The sequence below is a fragment of the Delphinapterus leucas genome, chromosome 20 (assembly GCF_059928025.1).
Source record: "Delphinapterus leucas isolate spDelLeu-1000000601 "Yukka" chromosome 20, BTC_Dleu_Yukka2, whole genome shotgun sequence".
Classification (NCBI taxonomy): domain Eukaryota; kingdom Metazoa; phylum Chordata; class Mammalia; order Artiodactyla; family Monodontidae; genus Delphinapterus; species Delphinapterus leucas.
Genome location: NC_143148.1, coordinates 48,784,749 through 48,809,519, shown reverse-complemented (window position 1 = coordinate 48,809,519; position 24,771 = coordinate 48,784,749). Strand labels below are relative to the sequence as shown.

Here is a 24,771-nt window from a genome sequence, read left to right as displayed (position 1 = left end):
AGAAAGAGCTAATAGCCTTTAGAAGATAAGAAATCTGCTATGATGATATCTGTATTAGGGGAACCCAGCAGGAAACAGATGGCATCCTCAAATTAGGATACCTTGAGGAGAGTTTAATAACTCACAAAATAATGAAAAACCACAGGGAGAGGGACAGTATGGTATCTCTGGGCCTAGTAATAATGAGGCTCCATCACCAACCTGAAGGGACAAGACAGGGAGCAGTTTATGGCAGTGAAGATAGGGAGGGCCTCCTGTCAGGAGCTGAGAACTTCACTTGAGTGATGGACCATCTAGGGGGAAGCCAGGGGAATAAATATCCAAGTATTCCATTCCTCCTTCCATCCCATCTCTTGCTAGGGCACTCCATTGGCCACTGAGGCTTATGAAAGAAAAAAATTATTCTGGTACTTGTTAAAATGGTAAGGAAGACTTATTCAGGATTATTGCAGTAGTTGTTAATGACTATCACAGTGGGGGGAAAGATCAGACTTAACTTTGAATACAGCAAAGACAGCTGGGGATTTATAGCTAGGGAACAGAATTGGGGGTGAGAGGATGATCAGTGGATGGAACAGTGCTAAGGGGAGACATGAGAAGTAGGGAGATTCTTTTTTTTTTCTTTTCTTTGCAGTACGCGGGCCTCTCACTGCTGTGGCCTCTCCCGTTGCGGAGCACAGGCTCCGGACGCCCAGGCTCAGCGGCCATGGCTCACAGGCCCAGCCACTCCACGACATGTGGGATCCTCCCGGACCGGGGCACGAACCCGCATCCCCTGCATCGGCAGGCAGACTCTCAACCACTGCGCCACCAGAGACTCTTGCTGAACTGACCTAACAGGGTTCTTGCTGAAGGCAGGCCAAGGACTTATACATCAGAGGTGGCAAATGAAGAACTTGATCATATGTCAAGAGTGATCAGATATGAGTGGGCAGTTCTGTTTAAACTGATTTAGCAGGATTCTTGCTGAAACTGAGCTATGCAAGCCCATCAAGGATGGGGCCAAGATTGAGGCTTAGGCGAGAAGAGGTCTCAAAGGAGCCTGACTAAGGTTGGATAAAGAAGAGAGTCTTTTGTCCGTACAGGACAGCATTTGGGGCAGAGAGCAGTGTGGAGGACATAGAGGGTATCTAGAGGGGTCAACCAATGACATACCTTTTAGTAGATTAATGAACTACTGACTCCATTATAAAGGGGTAAAGTGAAATTTGAGCAAAATCAGTTTCTTTGAAAGCTATAATGGAACATAACAGATTACAAGGATATGTCTGCCTCAGTAAAAAAGTCCTCACAGTTTGTACATGCAGATGGGGACACATTTAGTTGTGATACATGTACCTTGAATTTCTGAATAAATCCAGAAGATGACCATCAAGGTTGGCATGATCATTTTTCTGAAATTCACCTCAAAAAGCTTCGACAGTTGTAATTGTGCTTGGGAAAAGACAGGCTCAAGAGGAATTCATTTGAACTGGGGTGTCTAAGTGTACACATTTTATCAGTGCAGACATTAGTATGTGCTGCAGGCTGCACACACGTGGTATGCAAAATTTTCAGGGGAAGAATCTACAGGAAATATCTAATTTATTAAAAGAAAATTATTTTAATGCAGTAAAATATTTTTTCCACAGACTTTTTTCATTTTTGGAGTTGCTTCAGTTTATAGAAATTGCCCAGCAGAAACACTTTGTTTATTTTTCTTCTCTCTAAACAGATTTAAGCAATACAGGAAAACCAGAGCAGGAGAGTAAAACATCCTGTCCCATGTCCTTTGCTAGCAAATAAGAATCACAGGAGGGCTTCCCTGGTGGCGCAGTTGTTGAGAGTCCACCTGCCGATGCAGGGGACACGGTTCGTGCCCCGGTCTGGGAAGACCCCACATGCCGCAGAGCGGCTAGGCCCATGAGCCATGGCCACTGAGCCTGCGCGTCCGGAGCCTGTGCTCCGCAACGGGAGAGGCCACAACAGTGAGAGGCCCCGCGTACCGCAAAAAAAAAAAAAGAATCACAGGAGCAAATGTTTGTAACTGACAGTGCATTTCCGCCACATGTTTAAAATAGCACACTGCTTTGGCTATAAAAAGCCAAAGTTTATGCTTTGGGGATGGAGTAAACAAAACACCCAATTTCATTAGCGGCCGGAGTCAGAAATGCCAAGAAACTACGATTGGTAGAAAAAAGTACCATGCTCAGCATAATGTGTCTGAATTCCTGTAGTTCTGTTAGTCTAAGCTCTCGATCCACTTCTCACCCTCCACTCCCCTCCAGCCCTTGCTACCAATACTGTTGGCCACTTGAATCCAGCTTCTACCAGTGTTTGTGGGGGTCTGGCTGGTACATTTACTGCTTGCCTTCAACCCAACATTTATTACTTACTTTATTCCAACAGTGGGTGGCCGTTAGTTCCGTTCAAGTTTATAATCCTACCCATAAGCGTTAACTTGTTTAATGAAGGGCTTACTATTTAGTTGCCTCCTTATAGATTGAGAGTGACCTAAAGCAATAAAACCTAAGGGTGAAAAACATCATTTTCCCATGTAATTTTGTCTTGTCTTCTCGGTCTATTGAGCAAAAAAAAAAGAGGCTTTATTGTTGAGTCTCAGACAACATCTTGGGTGGTGTCAGTTTAGCAATGTTTGCCTCAAAGATAGAAGAGATAGAATTCCTTACAGTGTCACACTGAAGGTAGAAGACCTGTTGGTACTCAGTGTATTTGAGCAGTCAGTCCCCAGGACCTTTAATTTGTACAACAGTCTTGCTGTCTGAGCAGTTGATCTGATGTCTCCCAAGCTCCTCGGACATGAGTTAATATGACTTTGTTGGCTTTTAAGTTTCAATATATAGTCTTTTTAATACAGAGATCATTGAGCATTTCACTTAAAGTACAAAAACCGGGGCTTCCCTGGCAGCGCAATGGTTAAGAATCTGCCTGCTAATGCAGGGGACGCGGGTTCGAGTCTTGGGCCGGGAAGATCCCACATGCCGCAGAGCAGCTAAGCCCGTATGCCACAACTACTGAGCCTGTGCTCTAGAGCCCGCGAGCCATAACTACTGAAACCCACATGCCTAGGGCCCGTGTTCCGCAACAAGAGGAGCCACCGCAATGAGAAGCCCACCTACCGCAATGAAGAGTAGCCCCCGCTCGCCGCAACTAGAGAAAGCCCACGCACAGCAATGAAGGCCCAAGGCAGCCAAAAATAACTAAATAAATTCATTTAAAAAAAATAATAAAAACACTGACGAGTATTGCATACACAGCAGCCCTTTAAAAAAAAAAAGTAACAAAAACCAATATAGCCACAGTACTGGGTGGAAATGTTTCTTTTCTTTTTTTTTTTTGGGTTTGTGGGCCTCTCACTGTTGTGGCCTCTCCCATTGTGGAGCGCAGGCTCAGCGGCCATGGCTCACGGACCCAGCCGTCATAATTAATGTTAGAAGTAAGGAGAGGGAGTTAAGCCTTTTGATTTGTTCCCACAGCCAGCTCTAAGTTTTCTACTTTAGTGAGATTTCCTGTTTGATGATAATTTGGGGTTTTAGTTTAGTTGACTCAGGGCTGGCCCTGTCCTTATTTTGTTACTGTTCGTAAGTAGATGTTCATGAGTCTCATTAACTTTTTTTTTTTTTTAAGAGATACACTTATTTATTTATTTTTTGGCTGCATTGGGTTGGGTCTTCATTGCTGCGCATGGGCTTTTTCCCTAGTTGTGGCGAACGGGGGCTACTCTTCATTGCAGAGCACAGGCTCTAGGTGCACCGGCTCGGTAGTTGTGTCTCACGGGCTCTAGAGCGCTGGCTCAGTAGTTGTGGCACACAGGCTTAGTTGCTCTGCGGCATGTGGGATCTTCCCGGACCAGGGCTCGAACCCGCGTCCCCTGCATTGGCAGGCGGATTTTTAACCACTGCGCCACCAGGGAAGTCCTCCTCAAAGAGTAACTTTGTTACTCTTAGCGAATGTGGTGCTGCCAGTAGGAGGTGTTCAGAAACGTGTGGTGAGATATTTTGGTGTCACATGACTTGAGACCATTGGTACTTAGTGGGTGGGTTTCAGGGATACTAAATATCCTGCAGTGCTTAGGACAGTTTGTACAGAGAATTTGCTTTTCCAGAATGCTAGCTTTGTGGCATGCTGTTTTAAGGGAGCTGGGGTCCTTCAGTTTCCAGTTTGAGACTCTGCTCCAGGTTAGACATTCACAAACTGGAAGTTGATGGATCAGATCTGTCCTTGGATGTTTTTATTCGGTCAGTATTTAAAAATCAGGAGAGTTGACATAAACTCTGGATTACTGGTTTTTCTTCAGGAATGAGAAGTTGTGCCGCTGCCCTCCCTCTTTCCTTAGAGCAGTAAGGAGCTGGAGCAGAGTAGATGGGTTGTGCCTGTTCCTGTCCCTGCTCCTCATTTATGCTACCCGCTTGCTTCCTGTAGTCAGGTGTTTCTCACATGCTAGAATGCCATGTTTCCCTTTAATGACCAGGTTAATTTCCTTTTGGAACCAGTTCTCTAGATTAAGTATGACATACTATCTTCTCATGCTGTAGGTTAAATGTTTCTATATCCATTTTAAAAGAATAGTTTCTGTTTATTGACAGTTTGCCAAATTTAAGGCACAGTGCTAAGTGTTTTACATGTATTATTTCATTTATTCCACATAAACATTTCAAGAGGTAGGTGCTAACTTTGTTCCCATTTCACAGATGAGGAAACTGAGGCTCAGGGAGGGGCCCTTAATTTGTTAGAATTGTATAGCTGATGGATGGTGGAGCCTGGATTCCAGTCCAGTTCTATTTGAGACCAAAGTCTGGGCCCTCAGCCCCTGCGCCTTACAACCGCTCTTTCTTACCCTCCTAATTGGCCTTTTTTGTTAAAAGTATCTCTTCAGCTTTATAACCTATGAAGGACTTTTTGAAAGCTATTTTGTGTTTTGTTATTTTTGAAGGAAGTGAGATGACTATTTACTCCCATTTCCTTTGTAAGCCTTTTCCTCATTAACCATGACTAGTCTGGGTTTCCTGTACTATATATTTTTTTTCTTTTTTTTTTTTTTTTTTTTGCGGTACGCGGGACTCTCACTGCTGTGGCCTCTCCGGTTGCGGAGCACAGGCTCCGGACACGCAGGCTCAGCGGCCATGGCTCACGGGCCCAGCTGCTCCGCGGCATGTGGGATCTTCCCGGACTGGGGCATGAACCCGTGTCCCCTGCATCGACAGGCGGCCTCTCAACCACTGCGCCACCAGGGAAGCCCTCCTGTACTATATTTTAATCTCATCCTTATCTCATGAAATTGAAGGAGCTAGCACATTTAAAAATTTTTTTTTACTTTTTAAGAAATTAATTTATTCGAGTTGAGATATTTTTGAAATATAAAAATTGGTTGTGTTTTGAAAAGGTATAATTCTTGTAGACATTCTGTGGTTAAAAATTTGACTCTGCTTTTTAAAAATGGTCGTCTGTGTTTTGCACTTGAGATTTGTGAAAAATAAAGTTTCTGTGGGAAGGTGACCTCTGGTTTCCTGATCATGGGAGGGAGGTGGTTGTCTGGCGCTTGGCAGCTCGGGACTAGGTTCCTGGGCCACCTGCCCGCCCCGGCTTGGGGGAAGGGGACCTCGTCTCCCACCTGTCCAGGTGCTGAGAGCGGACTCCCACCGAGCTGGGTGGCACCTGAATAGACGTGTCTCACTTGTCATTCTGATTGAAAGCACAGCAGAAGCACCAGGATGCTCCCTCCTCATTTGTGAAGGTCATAACTGAATCCTCCTTTGGCGCCCACCAGGGAACAGATAGCAACGGGCAGCTCTTCCAAGCTCAAACTTGGGTACTTCTGTCTGCCGCAGCAAGTCGGGGAAGCCCAGGGACTCTTAAGAGCAGAGTAAAATTACTGGCATCCTCCCTGTAGCCCTGCCCTCCACCAGTCTGGATAATTAAGGCTGAATGGCTAAATTTATTTCATTTTTCCAGAATAACTGTATATGTAGCTGTGAGAAAATGAGGCTCAGATTTAAACTCCTTAACAACTTGTCCCAGAATGACTAACAGGGAGCCTTAAATAAATGTTGATTTGTGAAGAAGGTTAAAAAAGTAGCAAAGTCCAAAAATAGCACATTTTAAAAATGAGTTCGAGGTGTGTTTGTACTTTGATAATCTGCCAGCAGTCAACAGTGAAGCTGTGGACAACATGTGATACTGGGGAGTAATGGCTGTTACCATTTCTATCTGGTAATGGACTCTTTTTTTTTTTTTTTTAACATCTTTATTGGAGTATGGTAATGGACTCTTACTGAGGTCTGAATTCTACGTTGTAGAAAGCTTATGTGAGGGTGTTGCCAGGGGACTCAAGTAGGAAATATCCTTGCCCAGCTTGTTTTAAGGTCATTTCTTCTAGCAGCCATTTGTTCCAGAATAGGACTAGCTAGAAATAGCTTTTAAGAGGAAATGATTGATTCTGGCAGCCTCAGTGGTACTGCTGTTACTTTACTTATCAGCTCCAGAATGATGCTGTGTGTTGGGGCAAGAAAACCCTGTACTGACTTTCACCTTCATGTTCTTCCATGGATGCTTATACTCTGCCTCATTTGGTTTTAACTTATTCTTTTTATTTTTTTACTTTTGGCCGTGTTGGTCTTCGTTGCTGTGTGCGGGCTTTCTCTAGTTGCGGCCAGCGGGGGCTACTCTTTGTTGCGGTGTGCAGGCTTCTCATTGCAGTGGCTTCTCTTGTTGCAGAGCACAGGCTCTAGGCACATGGGCTTCAGTAGTTGGGGCACATGGGCTCAGTAGTTGTGGCTCGTGGGCTCTAGAGCACAGGCTCTGTAGTTATGGTGCATGAGCTTAGTTGCTCCGCGGCATGTGGGATCTTCCTGGACCAGGGCTCGAACCCATGTCCCCTGCATTGGCAGGCGGATTCTTAACCACTGCGCCACCAGGGAAGTCCCTTAAATTATTCTTCAATTGTTGTTGTTGTTTTTTTTTTTTTTCTCGGTACACGGGCCTCTCACTGTTGTGGCCTCTCCTGTTGCGGAGCACAGGCTCCGGACGTGCAGGCTTAGCGGCCATGGCTCATGGGCCCAGCCGCCCCGCGGAATGTGGGATCTTCCTGGACCGGGGCACGAACCTGCGTCCCCTGCATCAGCAGGCGGACTCTCAACCACTGCGCCACCAGGGAAGCCCTCAGTTGTTTTTTAAGTATACCTCTACAGGTGTTGCAGGTACAGAGTAAGTGGATTTGAAATTGAAATTAAATAATTCTTTAAAGATTTCCCCATGAATACTTGGAATATTTTCAATTTATTAAAGGTGATCTCATCTCATTTATTCTTTTTTTAAAAATTAATTATTTTTGGCTGTGTTGGGTCTTTGTTGCTGTACGGGGGCTTCCTCTAGTTGCAGCGAGTGGGGGCTACTCTTGGTTGCAGTGCACAGGCTTCTCACTGTGGTGGCTTCTCTTGTTGCGGAGCACAGGCTCTAGGTGCACAGGCTTCAGTAGTTGTGGCTGGCGGGCTCAGTAGTTGCAGTGCACGGGCTTTGCTCCGTGGCATGTGGGATCTTCCCGGACCAGGGCTCGAACCCGTGTCCCCTTCATTGTCAGTCGGATTCTTTTTTTTTTTTTGGCGGTACATGGGCCTCTCACTGCTGTGGCCTCTGCCGTTGCGGCACACAGGCTCCGGACGCGCAGGCTCAGCGGCCATGGCTCACGGGCCTAGCCGCTCATTCACATTCTTGATTTGAAGAGATTGTTCCAGGCCGAGCTAGAAAGTGAAAGAATTATGAATGGAGAGATTAGTGAGTATTCCCCGCCCCCGCCCCCTCTCTCCGCTTTTTTTGGAGACTCTTTGACATTTGGATCAAGCAATGTAAGCGTTTAAATGAGATCCCAAACATAGAAGAGCTTTCAAAGTAAGAACATTTTTCATTTGCAGTCACCAGGATGGGATTGAATACCTACAGTAAATACTATGAATCTAGGAAATGTCCCTTTTGGTTTTCAGTGTTGCCCAGAGTTGAACAAGTTCTAGTCTTTTTAGAAAATCCTATGAGGAGTTGAACTTTATTACCCAGAGCAACCTTCTTTTTTCCTTTGCCCTTACCCTTGAGTTAAAGTGCCACCGCGGCCATACGATTGACCCGAATTAATAGGCATCCGGCGTAAAGAGTGTCAAGGAACAATACAAAATAAAGTCAAGCTTTAATTAAGCTGTAAAAAGCCATAATTAAATTTAAGCCGAACCACGAAAGTAACTTTACCATAAACTGAGTACACGACAACTAAGGCCCAAACTGGGATTAGATACCCCACTATGCTTAGTCGTAAACTTAAATAGTCCTTAAAACAAGACTATTCGCCAGAGTACTACCGGCAACAGCCCGAAACTCAAAGGACTTGGCGGTGCTTCATATCCCTCTAGAGGAGCCTGTTCTGTAAACGATAAACCCCGATCAACCTCACCAATCCTTGCTACCTCAGTCTATATACCGCCATCTTCAGCAAACCCTAAAAAGGAACGAAAGTAAGCACAACTATCGCACATAAAAACGTTAGGTCAAGGTGTAACCTATGGGTTGGGAAGAAATGGGCTACATTTTCTATAACAAGAACATCCCTCAAGTCTACACGAAAGTTTTTATGAAAACTAAAAACCAAAGGAGGATTTAGCAGTAAATTAAGAATAGAGTGCTTAATTGAATAAGGCCATGAAGCACGCACACACCGCCCGTCACCCTCCTCAAGTAGCATAGCGAAGCCCTAGATTACTAACCCATGCTAAGCAAGTATACAAGAGGAGACAAGTCGTAACAAGGTAAGCGTACCGGAAGGTGTGCTTGGATAAATCAAGATGTAGCTTAAATAAAGCATCTAGTTTACACCTAGAAGATTTCACAATTCGTGCACATCCTGAACTATACCTAGCCCATGCCTTCCCCCATCACTACTACTACAAGTCAATCAAATAAAACATTCACCATACATTTAAAGTATAGGAGATAGAAATTCAAATTATCAATGGCGCTATAGAGAAAGTACCGTAAGGGAAAGATGAAAGAATTATTAAAAGTAAAAAAAAGCAAAGCTTACCCCTTGTACCTTTTGCATAATGATTTAACTAGCAATATTTTAGCAAAGAGGCCTTAAGTTAAACTACCCGAAACCAGACGAGCTACTTACAAGCAGTGAATAGAACGAACTCATCTATGTGGCAAAATAGTGAGAAGACTTATAAGTAGTGGTGAAAAGCCTAACGAGCCTGGTGATAGCTGGTTGTCCAAAAAAGGAATTTCAGTTCAACATTAAACAATGCTAAAAACCACACCAAGTTTAACGTATGTTTAACTGTTAGTCTAAGAAGGTACAGCTTCTTAGAAACGGATACAACCTTCACTAGAGAGTAACATAAAACTTAAACCATAGTTGGCCTAAAAGCAGCCACCAATTAAGAAAGCGTTCAAGCTCAACAACAAAAATAAGTTTTAATTCCAATAATAAACAAAACAACTCCTAGCCTGACTATTGGACTAATCTATTTATCTATAGATGCAATACTGTTAATATGAGTAACAAGAAAGTTTTTCTCCTCGCACAAGCTTACATCAGTAACTGATATTACACTGATAATTAACAGTCAATAAATATAACCCAACACTAAACCATTTATTAAATACACTGTTAACCCAACACAGGCGTGCATCAAGGAAAGATTAAAAGAAGTAAAAGGAACTCGGCAAACACAAACCCCGCCTGTTTACCAAAAACATCACCTCTAGCATAACTAGTATTAGAGGCACTGCCTGCCCAGTGACTTAATCGTTAAACGGCCGCGGTATCTTGACCGTGCAAAGGTAGCATAATCACTTGTTCTCTAAATAAGGGCTTGTATGAATGGCCACACGAGGGTTTTACTGTCTCTTACTTCTAATCAGTGAAATTGACCTCCCCGTGAAGAGGCGGGGATAATACAATAAGACGAGAAGACCCTATGGAGCTTTAATTAATCAACCCAAAAAACACAAAACAGCACCACCAAGGGATAACAAAATTTTACATGGGTTGACAATTTCGGTTGGGGTGACCTCGGAGTACAAAAAACCCTCCGAGTGATTAAAACCTAGGCCTACTGGCCAAAGTGTAATATCACTTATTGATCCAAATTCTTGATCAACGGAACAAGTTACCCTAGGGATAACAGCGCAATCCTATTCTAGAGTCCATATCGACAATAGGGTTTACGACCTCGATGTTGGATCAGGACATCCTAATGGTGTAGCAGCTATTAAGGGTTCGTTTGTTCAACGATTAAAGTCCTACGTGATCTGAGTTCAGACCGGAGTAATCCAGGTCGGTTTCTATCTATTACGCATTTCTCCCAGTACGAAAGGACAAGAGAAATAAGGCCAACTTCAAAAAAGCGCCTTCAAACAATTAGTGGTCCAATCTCAACCTAATAAAATAGCGCAAACATACTCTGCCCGAAACCAGGGCTTTGTTGGGGTGGCAGAGTACGGTAATTGCATAAAACTTAAACCTTTATACCCAGAGGTTCAAATCCTCTTCCCAACAAATGTTTATAATTAACATTCTAATGCTCATTCTTCCTATCCTCTTAGCTGTAGCATTTTTAACATTAGTAGAACGCAAAATCCTAGGCCATATACAACTCCGAAAAGGACCTAATATTGTAGGCCCACATGGTCTACTACAACCCTTCGCTGACGCAATCAAACTATTTACTAAAGAACCCCTACGACCAGCCACATCCTCCACCACTATATTTATCATCGCACCCGTACTTGCATTAACCTTAGCCCTCACAATATGAGTCCCCCTACCCATACCTCACCCTCTCATCGACTTAAACCTAGGAGTACTATTCATGCTAGCAATATCCAGCCTAACTGTATACTCTATCCTATGATCTGGATGAGCTTCCAACTCAAAATACGCCTTAATCGGAGCATTACGAGCAGTAGCACAGACAATCTCGTACGAAGTAACATTAGCCATCATTCTCCTATCAGTACTCTTAATAAATGGCTCTTTCACCTTATCCACACTAAACACCACACAAGAAAAACTTTGATTACTCTTCCCCTCATGACCACTAGCCATAATATGATTTGTCTCTACCCTAGCAGAAACCAACCGAGCTCCCTTCGACCTTACAGAAGGAGAATCAGAACTTGTATCCGGCTTCAATGTAGAGTACGCAGCAGGTCCTTTCGCCCTTTTCTTCCTAGCAGAATACGCTAACATTATCATAATAAACATATTTACAACCATCTTATTCCTGGGTGCATTCCATGACCCCCATACACCAGAACTATGCACAACAAACCTAATCGCCAAATCCCTACTATTAACAATATCTTTCCTATGGATCCGAGCATCATACCCTCGATTCCGATATGACCAACTAATGCATCTACTCTGAAAAAATTTCCTCCCACTAACACTAGCTTTCTGTATATGACATGTCTCACTGCCCATTATAACAGCAAGCATCCCCCCTCAAACATAAACACAAGAAATATGTCTGACAAAAGAGTTACTTTGATAGAGTAAATAATAGGGGTTTAAACCCCCTTATTTCTAGAACAATAGGAATTGAACCTATCCTTAAGAACTCAAAATTCTCCGTGCTACCATATCACACTATAATCTACAGTAAGGTCAGCTAAATAAGCTATCGGGCCCATACCCCGAAAATGTTGGTTTATACCCTTCCCATACTAATTAACCCATTCATCTCTATCATATTACTATCAACCCTTATCCTAAGCACAACAATCGTAACCATCAGCTCCCACTGACTATTTGCCTGAATCGGATTAGAAATAAACATAATAGCCATCATTCCCATCATAATGAAAAACCCCACTCCTCGAGCCACAGAAGCCTCAACCAAATACTTTCTAACACAGGCCACAGCATCCGCACTACTTATACTAGCAATCATCATTAACTTAATACACTCCGGTCAATGAACCGTCATAAAATTATTCAACCCAACAGCATCTCTCCTAATAACAATAGCCCTAGCCATTAAACTAGGACTAGCCCCCTTTCACTTTTGAGTGCCAGAAGTTACACAAGGCATCCCTCTAACCACAGGACTAATTCTTCTTACATGACAAAAACTTGCACCTATTTCAATCCTCTGCCAAATCTCACCATCAATCAACCTACACCTAATAATTACTATATCTTTCCTGTCTATTCTAATCGGAGGCTGAGGTGGACTAAACCAAACACAACTCCGAAAAATCATAGCCTATTCATCAATCGCCCATATAGGATGAATAACCACTATTTTGTTATATAACCCATCCCTTACTATACTAAACCTGTTAATCTACATTATCCTGACCTTCACCATATTCACACTACTCATCCAAAATTCCACCACCACCACACTACTACTATCCCAAACATGAAATACAATACCAATTATAACAACCTTCACTATACTCACCCTCCTATCCATAGGAGGGCTCCCTCCACTCACAGGATTTATACCCAAATGAATAATCATTCAAGAGCTAACAAAAAACGATACCCTCCTTTTACCAACTCTCATAGCCATTACAGCCCTACTCAACCTATACTTCTATATACGTCTCACCTACTCCACAGCACTAACCCTATTCCCCTCCACTAATAACATAAAAATAAAATGACAGTTTCACCCCACAAAACAAATAACCCTTTTACCAACAGCAATCGTATTATCCACCATACTCCTACCTCTCACACCAATATTCTTTATTCTACTATAGGGGTTTAGGTTAATCAGACCAAGAGCCTTCAAAGCCCTAAGCAAGTATAACTTTACTTAATCCCTGCCTAATAAGGATTGCAAGACCATATCTCACATCAATTGAATGCAAATCAAACACTTTAATTAAGCTAAATCCTCACTAGATTGGAGGGATACATCTCCCACGAACTTTTAGTTAACAGCTAAATACCCTAATCAACTGGCTTCAATCTACTTCTCCCGCCGCGAGAAAAAAAAGGCGGGAGAAGTCCCGGCAGGATTGAAGCTGCTTCTTTGAATTTGCAATTCAAAATGATTACTCACCACAGAACCTGGTAAAAAGAGGACTTTACCCCTGTTTTTAGATTTACAGTCTAATGCCTACTCGACCATTTTACCTATGTTCATAAACCGATGACTATTCTCCACCAATCACAAGGACATTGGCACTTTATATCTACTATTTGGTGCCTGAGCAGGAATAGTAGGCACCGGCCTAAGCTTGTTAATTCGCGCTGAACTAGGCCAACCTGGCTCACTTATTGGAGACGACCAAATTTATAACGTACTAGTAACAGCCCACGCCTTCGTGATAATCTTCTTTATAGTAATGCCTATTATAATTGGAGGGTTTGGAAACTGACTTGTCCCTTTAATAATCGGAGCCCCCGACATGGCTTTCCCTCGTCTAAATAACATAAGCTTTTGACTGCTTCCTCCTTCTTTCCTACTACTAATAGCATCCTCAATAGTTGAAGCCGGCGCAGGCACAGGCTGAACTGTGTACCCCCCTCTAGCCGGAAATCTAGCACATGCAGGAGCCTCAGTCGACCTTACTATTTTCTCTCTACATCTAGCCGGCGTATCTTCAATCCTCGGGGCTATCAACTTCATTACAACTATCATTAACATAAAACCACCCGCTATAACCCAATACCAAACACCTCTATTCGTATGATCAGTCTTAATTACGGCAGTCTTACTCCTATTATCACTACCTGTCCTAGCAGCCGGAATTACCATGCTACTAACTGATCGAAACCTAAACACAACCTTTTTCGACCCTGCAGGAGGAGGCGACCCAGTCCTATATCAACACCTATTCTGATTCTTTGGTCACCCCGAAGTATATATTCTAATTCTACCCGGCTTCGGGATAATCTCACATATCGTAACCTACTACTCGGGAAAAAAAGAGCCCTTTGGATATATAGGGATGGTGTGGGCTATAATTTCTATTGGCTTCCTAGGTTTCATTGTATGAGCTCACCATATATTTACAGTCGGAATAGACGTAGACACACGAGCATATTTCACATCAGCTACCATAATTATTGCTATTCCCACAGGAGTAAAAGTCTTTAGCTGACTGGCAACACTCCACGGAGGAAATATTAAATGATCTCCAGCCCTAATATGAGCCCTAGGCTTTATTTTCCTATTCACAGTAGGAGGCTTAACCGGTATTATCCTAGCCAACTCATCCTTAGACGTCATCCTCCACGACACATATTATGTAGTCGCACACTTCCACTATGTGCTTTCAATAGGGGCTGTCTTCGCCATCATAGGAGGTTTCGTCCACTGATTCCCACTATTTTCAGGCTATACACTCAATTCAACATGGACAAAAACTCAATTCGTAATCATATTCGTAGGTGTGAATATAACATTCTTTCCACAACACTTCCTCGGCTTATCTGGAATACCCCGTCGATACTCTGATTACCCAGACGCCTACACAACATGAAACACCATTTCATCAATAGGCTCCTTCATCTCACTAACAGCAGTCATACTTATAGTCTTCATTATTTGAGAAGCATTTGCATCCAAACGAGAAGTGTCCGCGGTAGATCTCACCTATACAAACCTCGAGTGATTAAACGGATGTCCTCCACCATACCATACATTTGAAGAACCAGTATACATTAACCCAAAGAGTGCAAGAAAGGAAGGAATCGAACCCCCTCTAATCGGTTTCAAGCCAACATCATAACCACTATGTCTTTCTTCATAACTGAGATATTAGTAAAGCCTTACATAACTTTGTCAAAGTTAAGTCACAAGTGAAAATCCTGTATATCTCCATGGCATATCCCTTCCAACTAGGCTTACAAGACGCAACATCACCCGTTATAGAAGAACTCCTGCAATTCCATGATCACGCACTAATAATCGTCTTCCTAATTAGCTCCCTGGTGCTCTACATTATCACCCTAATACTTACAACCAAGCTAACACACACCAACACAATAAACGCCCAAGAAGTAGAAACCATTTGAACCGTCCTCCCAGCCATTATCTTAATCACAATTGCCCTACCTTCTCTACGTATCCTCTACATAATAGACGAAATCAACAACCCTTCCCTAACTGTAAAAACTATAGGACATCAATGATACTGAAGCTATGAATATACTGACTACGAAGACCTAAACTTTGACTCCTACATAATTCCAACCTCAGACCTAAAACCAGGAGAACTACGATTGCTAGAAGTAGATAATCGAATAGTCCTACCTATACAAACAACAATCCGAGTACTAGTTTCCTCAGAAGACGTACTACACTCATGAGCTGTCCCTTCTCTAGGCTTAAAAACAGATGCAATTCCTGGACGTCTGAACCAAACAACCCTTATATCAACACGACCCGGCCTATTCTATGGACAATGCTCAGAAATTTGCGGCTCAAACCACAGCTTTATGCCAATCGTCCTCGAACTAGTACCCCTAGAGGACTTTGAAAAGTGATCTACATCCATATTGTAATCTCATTAAGAAGCTAAACTAGCGTTAACCTTTTAAGTTAAAGACTGAGAACTATGCACTCTCCTTAATGACATGCCACAACTAAATACTTCCACATGACTTCTTACCATTCTCTCCATGATTTTCACCCTCTTCGCACTACTTCAACTAAAAATCTCAAAGCACTTCTACCTACCCTCCCCCAAACCAACACTCACCAAATTACAAAAACAACAAACTCCTTGAAACTACACATGAACGAAAATCTATTTACCCCTTTCACAATCCCAATAATACTAGGTATTCCCATCACAACCCTAATTATCATATTCCCCACAATACTATTCCCAACACCAAGTCGACTAATCAACAACCGCATGATCACCATCCAACAATGACTAACCAAACTCACATCAAAACAACTAATAATTACACATAACCCTAAAGGACGGACCTGATCCCTTATGTTTGTCTCTCTTTTCTTATTTATTGCTTCCACAAATCTTCTTGGAATATTACCCCACTCATTCACACCTACCGCTCAACTCTCAATAAACTTAGGCATAGCTATCCCTCTATGAGCCGGCACTGTTGTTACAGGCTTCCACAACAAGACAAAAATTTCCTTAGCCCACCTTCTACCACTAGGCACCCCAACCTTCTTAATCCCTATATTAGTGATAATCGAAACTATTAGTCTATTTATTCAACCTTTAGCCCTAGCAGTGCGACTAACAGCCAACATCACAGCAGGCCACCTGTTACTGCATCTAATTGGAAGCATAACCCTTGCACTAACAAACATCAGTTTATTCACAGCCTTCATTACATTCACCATCCTTACTCTATTAGCTATTCTCGAATTCGCTGTAGCCCTAATCCAAGCCTACGTATTCACCTTACTAGTAAGCCTATACCTGCAAGATAATACATAATGACCCACCAAACTCACTCCTACCACATAGTAAACCCAAGCCCTTGACCCCTTACAGGAGCTCTCTCAGCATTTCTTATAGCCTCAGGCCTAATCATATGATTCCATTTCAACTCAGTAGCCCTGCTAGTCCTAAGCCTATTAACAAACGCCCTAACAATATACCAATGGTGACGAGATATCATCCGAGAAAGCACTTTCCAAGGACACCACACACCAACCGTCCAAAAAGGACTTCGATATGGCATAATCTTATTCATCTTATCAGAAGTTCTATTTTTCATAGGCTTTTTCTGAGCCTTTTACCACTCAAGCCTCGCCCCTACCCCTGAACTAGGTGGTTCCTGACCACCAACAGGCATCCATCCTTTAAATCCACTAGAAGTCCCGCTCCTTAATACCTCTGTATTATTAGCCTCCGGCGTATCTATCACTTGAGCCCACCATAGCCTCATAGAAGGCAGTCGTAAACACACACTCCAAGCCCTTCTCATCACAATCATACTTGGCCTCTATTTCACCCTACTTCAAGCATCAGAATATTACGAAGCCCCATTCACAATCTCAGATGGAGTCTATGGGTCTACATTCTTTGTAGCCACAGGCTTCCATGGGTTACATGTCATCATCGGATCTACTTTCCTCATCGTCTGTTTCATGCGTCAATTAATATTCCACTTCACATCAAACCACCACTTCGGCTTCGAAGCCGCTGCTTGATACTGACACTTCGTAGACGTTGTATGGCTATTCCTCTATGTCTCCATCTATTGATGAGGTTCATAGTCCTTTTAGTATTAACAAGTACAACTGATTTCCAATCAGTTAGTTTCGGTACACCCCGAAAAAGAACAATAAACTTTCTACTAACATTACTGACAAACACAACCCTAGCTCTACTACTCATACTTATTGCTTTTTGACTCCCCCACCACCAGGTGCCAACAAATTTCAACAATCTGTGAGTTTAAGAGCCAGGTAGCCTGTATGTGTTATAAAATTTTAAACTTTTATTTTGCTATATTCCTATACCCTTGGTTGTGCCAACTTTTTCTTGGTGTGAAATAGGTGTCAGGAAAGTAATTTGGGTGCTTCTTGGTAGTGTAGGGAAGAATGGAAAGAATAGGTAGCTGAAGCTATGACTTTCATAAAGTTTACTCAGTACGATAATAGGAAATTGATTTGGAAATAAGGATATGGAGACATTCATTAAAGGAGAAGATTGTGATGCTCTAGAAATGAAGTGGAAATATTCTGGTTATAACACGAATTTATTGATTTACTTTGAGTGCTTTAGCTTCTTTTAGTGTACACTAGAGGGCAGAGTCCCCCTGAAAAGATAGCTTGTCTTTGGCAAGATCCCAGGAACACGAAGCGTCCCTAAGATTTGGTATATAAGTGCTATACATTTTTCTCTAATTAGATTATTCTCTTGGTATGAGATTTCTGTGTGTTATACAATTTCTACATCTTTCTTTTATTAGAATTTGTTTTGTTTTAAACTTTACCATTGTGCTTAGAAAGTGGAAGATGATTTTTCTTCTCTCATTTTTTTCTTGAGATCTAAAAGCTTTTACCGTTGTTGTTTGAATTACAAATAAGAAAGTAAAAAATGACCTATAGTCCTACCACTTAAATTTTTTTCAGAAAGAAGGAAGTGAAATTTCCTTGCTACCTGCCTGTTCTTTCATTCCCAGCCCCAGAGGCTAATAATTTTAGCTGGTTATCAGTTATGTTCCAGTCCTTCCCTTACTATGCTAGTATATTGTAATCATATAACATTAAAACAAAAATGGACTCACTCTTCTCCATTAATCTGCAACGTGTATTTTTGCTTAAACAGTCTATCTTGGGCATCTTTCCAGGTCCAGTATAAACGTCTACATTTTTTTATGCCTGCATGATATTCTGTTGTGTGAATATTCTATAATTTGAATAACCATTCCCTTATTGGTGAACATTTAGTTTTCCAAATTTTACAGTTATGAATAGTTCCATAATAATCCTTGCACATATATTTTTTTATGTTCTCATGCTGTTATTTCTGGAGGACAGATTCTTAGAAGTGGGATTGCTGGCTCTTCAAATGTGTGCACCTTAAATCATAATAAATGCTGCCAAATAGACAAGAAAAATTTGAAATCTCTCCAGTGTTACATGAGAGGGAGGGCCCATTTCCGCACGCCATTACTAGTATTCACGGTTTCTCCACAATCATTATGTTAACTGAGTCTTCATAACCTGCTGGTTTGCATTGTGGCTTAAAATTTCCCCTCCTTTGAAAACCTTTACCGAAAACATTTTTTTTTCAAGAATTAATCTAGTGCTACATTTTTGTGCATTTGGCAAATATTAAAGAACTAATTAAGGTTTGGGTATCACCTATAGGTAGTCTCCATATTGTATCAAATCATGAAAGTTAATTAATTCTCAGTCATTTAAGAGTTCAGGTAAAAATCTGAGTTTTATAAACACACTGAGAGCAATCGTGAGCCGATTTAGAGACTGTATATTATAGATTCTTTAAAATGCTGTGTGTTATTTCTCTCTTTATGTCCATAGTGTTGGAAGTTACTATCCCCCAATTTTTAAATTTAATTTAATTTTTTTTTTTTTTCGCGGTACGCGGGCCTCTCACTGCTGCTGCCTCTCCTGTTGTGGAGCACAGGCTCCAGACGCGCAGGCCCAGCGGCCACGGCTCATGGGCCCAGCCGCTCCGCGGCATGTCGGATCCTCCCGGACCGGGGCACGAACCCGCGTTCCCTGCATCGGCAGGCGGACTTGCAACCACTGTGCCACCAGGGAAGCCCTATTTTTTAAACATCTTGATTGGAGTATAACTGCTTTACAATTGTGTGTTAGTTTCTGCCTTATAACGAAGTGAATCAGCTATACATATACATATACCCCCATATCCGAAATGTTTTAATGTCAGTAAAGCATGTCATTTGTCCTAAGTATAGCAGTCAGTGATTCTTATGTTCTGATCACGTTTTTTTGTGTTTTTTTTTAACATCTTTATTGGAGTATAATTGCTTTACAGTGGTTTGTTAGTTTCTGCTTTATAAGAAAGTGAATCAGTCATACATATACATGTTTTCCCATATCTCTTCCCTCTTGCGTCTCCCTCCCTCCCACCCTCCCTATCCCACCCCTCTAGGTGGTCACAAACCACCTAGCTGATCTCCCTGTGCTATGCGGCTACTTCCCACTAGTTATCTATTTTACGTTTGGTAGTGTATATATGTCCATGACACTCTCTCACTCACTTTGTCACAGCTTCCCCCTCCCTATATCCTCAAGTCCATGCTCTAGTAGGTCTGTGTCTTTATTCCTGCCTTACCCCTAGGTTCTTCATGACTTTTTTTTTTCTTAGATTCCATATATATGTGTTAGCATACGGTATTTGTTTTTCTCTTTCTGATTTACTTCACTATGTATGACAGACTCTAGGTCCATCCACCTCACTACAAATAACTCAATTTCGTTTCTTTTTATGGCTAAGTAATATTCCATTGTATATATGTGCCACATCTTCTTTATCCATTCATCTGTCGATGGACACTTAGGTTGCTTCCATCTCCTGGCTATTGTAAATAGAGCTGCAATGAACATTTTGGTACATAACTCTTTGAATTATGGTTTTCTCAGGGTATATGCCCAGTAGTGGGATTGCTGGGTCATATGGTAGTTCTATTTGTAGTTTATTAAGGAACCCCCATACTGTTCTCCATAGTGGCTGTATCAATTTACATTCCCACCAACAGTGCAGGAGGGTTCCCTTTTTGCCACACCCTCTCCAGCATTTATTGTTTCTAGATTTTTTGATGATGGCCATTCTGACTGGTGTGAGATGATACCTGATTGTAGTTTTTTTTTTCTCTTTTTTTTTTTTGCGGTATGCGGGCCTCTCACTGTTGTGGTTTCTCCCGTTGTGGAGCACAGGCTCCGGACGCGCAGGCTCAGCAGCCATGGCTCACGGGCGCAGCTGCTCCGTGGCACGTGGGATCTTCCTGGACTAGGGCACAAACCCGTGTCCCCTGCATCGGCAGGTGGACTCTCAACCACTGTGCCACCAGGGAAGCCCTCATTGTAGTTTTGATTTGCATTTCTCTAATGATTAATGATGTTGAGCATTCTTTCATGTGTCTGTTGGCAGTCTGTATATCTTCTTTGGAGAAATGTCTATTTAGGTCTTCTGCCCATCTTTGGATTGGGTTGTTTGTGTTTTTGTTATTGAGCTGCATGAGCTGCTTGTAAATTTTGGAGATTAATCCTTTGCCAGTTGCTTCATTTGCAAATATTTTCTCCCATTCTGAGGGTTGTCTTTTGGTCTTGTTTATGGTTTCCTTTGCTGTTCAAAAGCTTTGAAGTTTCATTAGGTCCCATTTTTTTATTTTTGTTTTTATTTCCATTTCTCTAGGAGGTGGGTCAAAAAGGATCTTGCTGTGATTTATGTCATAGAGTGTTCTGCCTATGTTTTCCTCTAAGAGTTTGATAGTGTCTGGTCTTACATTTAGGTCTTTAATCCATTTTGAGTTTATTTTTGTGTATGGTGTTAGGGAGTGTTCTAATTTCATACTTTTACATGTACCTGTCTAATTTTCCCAGCACCACTTATTGAAGAGGCTGTCTTTTCTCCACTGTATATTCTTGCCTCCTTTATCAAAGATAAGGTGACCATATGTTCGTGGGTTTATCTCTAAGCTTTCTATCCTGTTCCATTGATCTATATTTCTGTTTTTGTGCCAGTACCATACTGTCTTGATTACTGTAGCTTTGTAGTATAGTCTGAAGTCAGGGAGCCTGATTCCTACAGCTCATTTTTCGTTCTCAAGATTGCTTTGGCTGTGCGGGGTCTTTTGTGTTTCCATGCAAATTGTGAAATTTTTTGTTCTAGTTCTGTGAAAAATGCCAGTGGTAGTTTGATAGGGATTGCATTGAATCTGTAGATTGCTTTGGGTAGTAGAGTCATTTTCACAATGTTGATTCTTCCAATGCAAGACCATGGTATATCTCTCCATCTATTTGTATCATCTTTAATTTCTTTCATCAGTGTCTTATAATTTTCTGCATACAGGTCTTTTGTCTCCTTAGGTAGGTTTATTCCTAGATATTTTATTCTTTTTTTTTGCAGTGGTAAATGGGAGTGTTTTCTTAATTTCACTTTCAGATTTTTCATCATTAATGCATAAGAATGCCAGAGATTTCTGTGCATTAATTTTGTATCTTGCTACTTTACCAATTCATTGATTAGCTCTAGTAGTTTTCTGGTAGCATCTTTAGGGTTCTCTATGTATAGTATCATGTGATCTGCAAACAGTGACAGCTTTACTTCTTCTTTTCCGATTTGGATTCCTTTTGTTTCTTTTTCTTCTCTGATTGCTGTGGCTAAAACTTCCAAAACTATGTTGAATAAGAGCGGTGAGAGTGGGCAACCTTGTCTTGTTCCTAATCTTAGTGGAAATGGTTTCAGTTTTTCACCATTGAGGACGATGTTGGCTGTGGGTTTGTCATATATGGCCTTTATTATGTTGAGGAAAGTTCCCTCTATGGCTACTTTCTGCAAGGTTTTTATCATAAATGGATGTTGAATTTTGTCGAAAGCTTTCTCTGCATCTATTGAGTTGATCATATGGTTTTTCTCCTTCAATTTGCTAATATGGTGTATCACGTTGATTGATTTGCATATATTGAAGAATCCTTGCATTCCAGAATAAACCCCACTTGATCATGGTGTATGACCCTTTTAATGTGCTGTTGGATTCTGTTTGCTAGTATTTTGTTGAGGATTTTTGCATCTACGTTCATCAGTGATATTGGCCTGTAGTTTTCTTTTTTTGTGACATCTTTGTCTGATTTTGGTATCAGGATGATGGTGGCCTCGTAGAATGAGTTTGGGAGTGTTCCTCCCTCTGCTATATTTTGGAAGAGTTTGAGAAGGATAGGTGTTAGCTCTTCTCTAAATGTTCGATAGAATTCGCCTGAGAAGCCATCTGGTCCTGGGCTTTTGTTTGTTGGAAGATTTTTAATCACAGTTTCAATTTCAGTGCTTGTGATTAGTCTGTTCATATTTTCTATTTCTTCCTGGTCTGATCACGTTTTGATACAGGCATCTTGCTGCTGTTTGGTGGAAGGTTATGATTATATAGAAAGATACATATTTGATAAATAATTTAATTTGGATTGGGGGATTTTTCTTACGGGAGAGGCTGAGAAGCTGTGTTCTGATTATTTTGGTCAGGGATTGAAATTCAGGCTGATTTGAGGTGCAGCACTTACTATATTCAGTTACTTGCTCTGGATTCTTGCCAAAACCCTGTTATCCAAGGGAACCTATGATAAATTTCAGCTGAAATAATTTAAAATTTGTAACCTAGGCTAATATTTCTGTATCATTAAGAAAATGGAAGATTCTGAAAATCATTAATCTTTAGATACAGTAATTCTGGATGCTTATGACCATAAAAAGCAGTCACAACCTTTTGAATGTTAGACTTTACTTGAATTTGCAATATTTACAATTAGTAGCTGCTTATTTAGAATGAGCAGGAAAAACCCACACTTTGCATTGGCTTTTGCTTTAAACCGGGATCATTTAGCCCCAGCTGCGTGCAGAATGGTGAACTATAGGGGGCAGGAACCAAAAGAGGAGAGTGTGACATAACTTATTTGGACCAGAAGTGAGAATTAGAAAGATGTAAGGGATCCCATTTACAAAACATTCTTGATCTTGGGCTCTTGTTTAGTGTAACTAGTTTCAAAGAAAAGATTTGAGGAAGTTCCCTTTAGAGCACAGTAACCACAAGCATCATGTCTGCTTCCCAGCCATGTTTCTGTATGTGCTGTGGGTTAACTAAATCCAAGTTTTTGATAGCCTTTCAGAAAGTTATTCTGATGTAGCTTACGTTGGACCTGTTTGGACCTCAATTTCTCGGTCTTGTTGTGGTGAAGCCAACTTTCCTACTGGGCTAACTTGGTGGATTAGCTATGTGTTTTATAGTATCATACAAGAATGAGCCAGGCAGAATTTCAGCATGAAGCCTTAGATTATGAAGTATCTGTCTTTATAAAACTGGAGTTATATATACATTTTTTTTGTTTTTGTTTTTGTGGTACGCGGACCTCTCACTGCTGTGGCCTCTCCTGTTGCCGGAGCACAGGCTCCGGACACGCAGGCCCAGCGGCCATGGCTCACGGGCCCAGCTGCTCCGCGGCATGTGGGATCTTCCCGGACCGGGGCATGAACCCGTGTCCCCTGCATCAGCAGGCAGACTCTCAACCACTGCGTCACCAGGGAAGCCCCCGGAGTTATATATTTTTAAAACTCCTTTGAAATAGGACTTTGGTTAGCACCGTAATGAAAGCAAAGGATCTGTGCTTCCCAGATAGTAGGGAAAGTTCATGATAAAGGCTTGTATTTTCCTTACATTTTATCAATCCTTGGGGAAATTGATTAGCAATGGAAAATGGCACACAACTTCATCCTCTCAGTATGGTATGTCATCTAATTATGATACACTATCTCAGGACACCCCTTCCTGATAAGACTCTAAGCTACCTTTTCTGCATTTGTGTAGAGTTTTCTCAAGATTCACAGGCCTCCTCTCTTTATGCATTTAAATAATGTCATTCATCTACTCCAACAGCTTTAACCATCTCTTCTATGTTGGTGGTTCTCTGTCCTTTCAGAACTGCCTTTCTCCTGAGCTCCAGACCCTCACTGCATATTTCTCACTGCTTGCTGAAAGTTTATTCTGAATCCCCTTGACACCACAGTGGTCCAACATTTAATTCATTTTCTCTTAACTTGTTCCATTTTACAGTGCTGGAGAAATGGAGTCTGTGTAGTTAAGTAGCTTGTCAGAGAGAGTACCTAAACTAAAGCTTCTTTGTATTCCAGTGTTCTTTTCTGCTGGGTCACACTGCCTGTCTCTGGAGAAAAAATATACCACCACTATTTCCTGACTCACTCAGTCTCAACCTCAGTGCTGTCTTCTTCCCTTTCTTTTCCCTGCCCACCGCCCACCCCACCCCCACCCCTCTGCCCACAGCCCACCCCACCCCCACCCCTCTGCCCACAGCCCAATCCTTGAAGTCCTTTTAATTCCACCATCAAAATGTCTATAAATATTCATTTATATTCTTACCTCCCTCTCCTCCCCCTCTTCTCTCTATATTTCATCTTCATTCCCATTGCCTTTTTTCTGGGTCTTTCTGCAGATTCTCTCTGTGGTAATTGGAATATTTTCTAAAGTCTTTTGAAAAGCTTAGACTATTAGAATTGTTTCCTAAGTTTACTTAAAGGCAACAGTCCTTCTTCCTATATGCACCCGGAATGCTGCTG

The 24,771-nt window shown here is 41.7% G+C and overlaps 1 protein-coding gene across 7 annotated transcripts in view; it reads left to right on the top strand.

Moving 5' to 3' along the window:
- The window catches only part of CFDP1 (chromatin remodeling protein CFDP1), a 145,273-nt gene that overhangs the window by 30,193 nt on the left and 90,309 nt on the right, over positions 1 to 24,771 (top strand). Inside the window, exons 6-7 of one of the 7 annotated variants that reach the window (XR_016391025.1) lie at positions 635 to 8,087; positions 17,363 to 24,771. The exon at positions 17,363 to 24,771 is cut by the window's right edge and continues 21,427 nt beyond it. The exons of 5 other annotated variants lie outside the window; for them this stretch is intronic. Coding sequence is in view for 1 of the 2 variants with exons in the window: in XM_089903322.1 (XP_089759448.1) it covers positions 635 to 827 (193 nt within the window). In the remaining variant the exon portion in view is untranslated. Of the gene's footprint in view, positions 1 to 634; positions 14,760 to 17,362 lie in introns of those variants that run through there. One more of the 7 variants, XM_089903322.1, reaches the window with a different exon arrangement.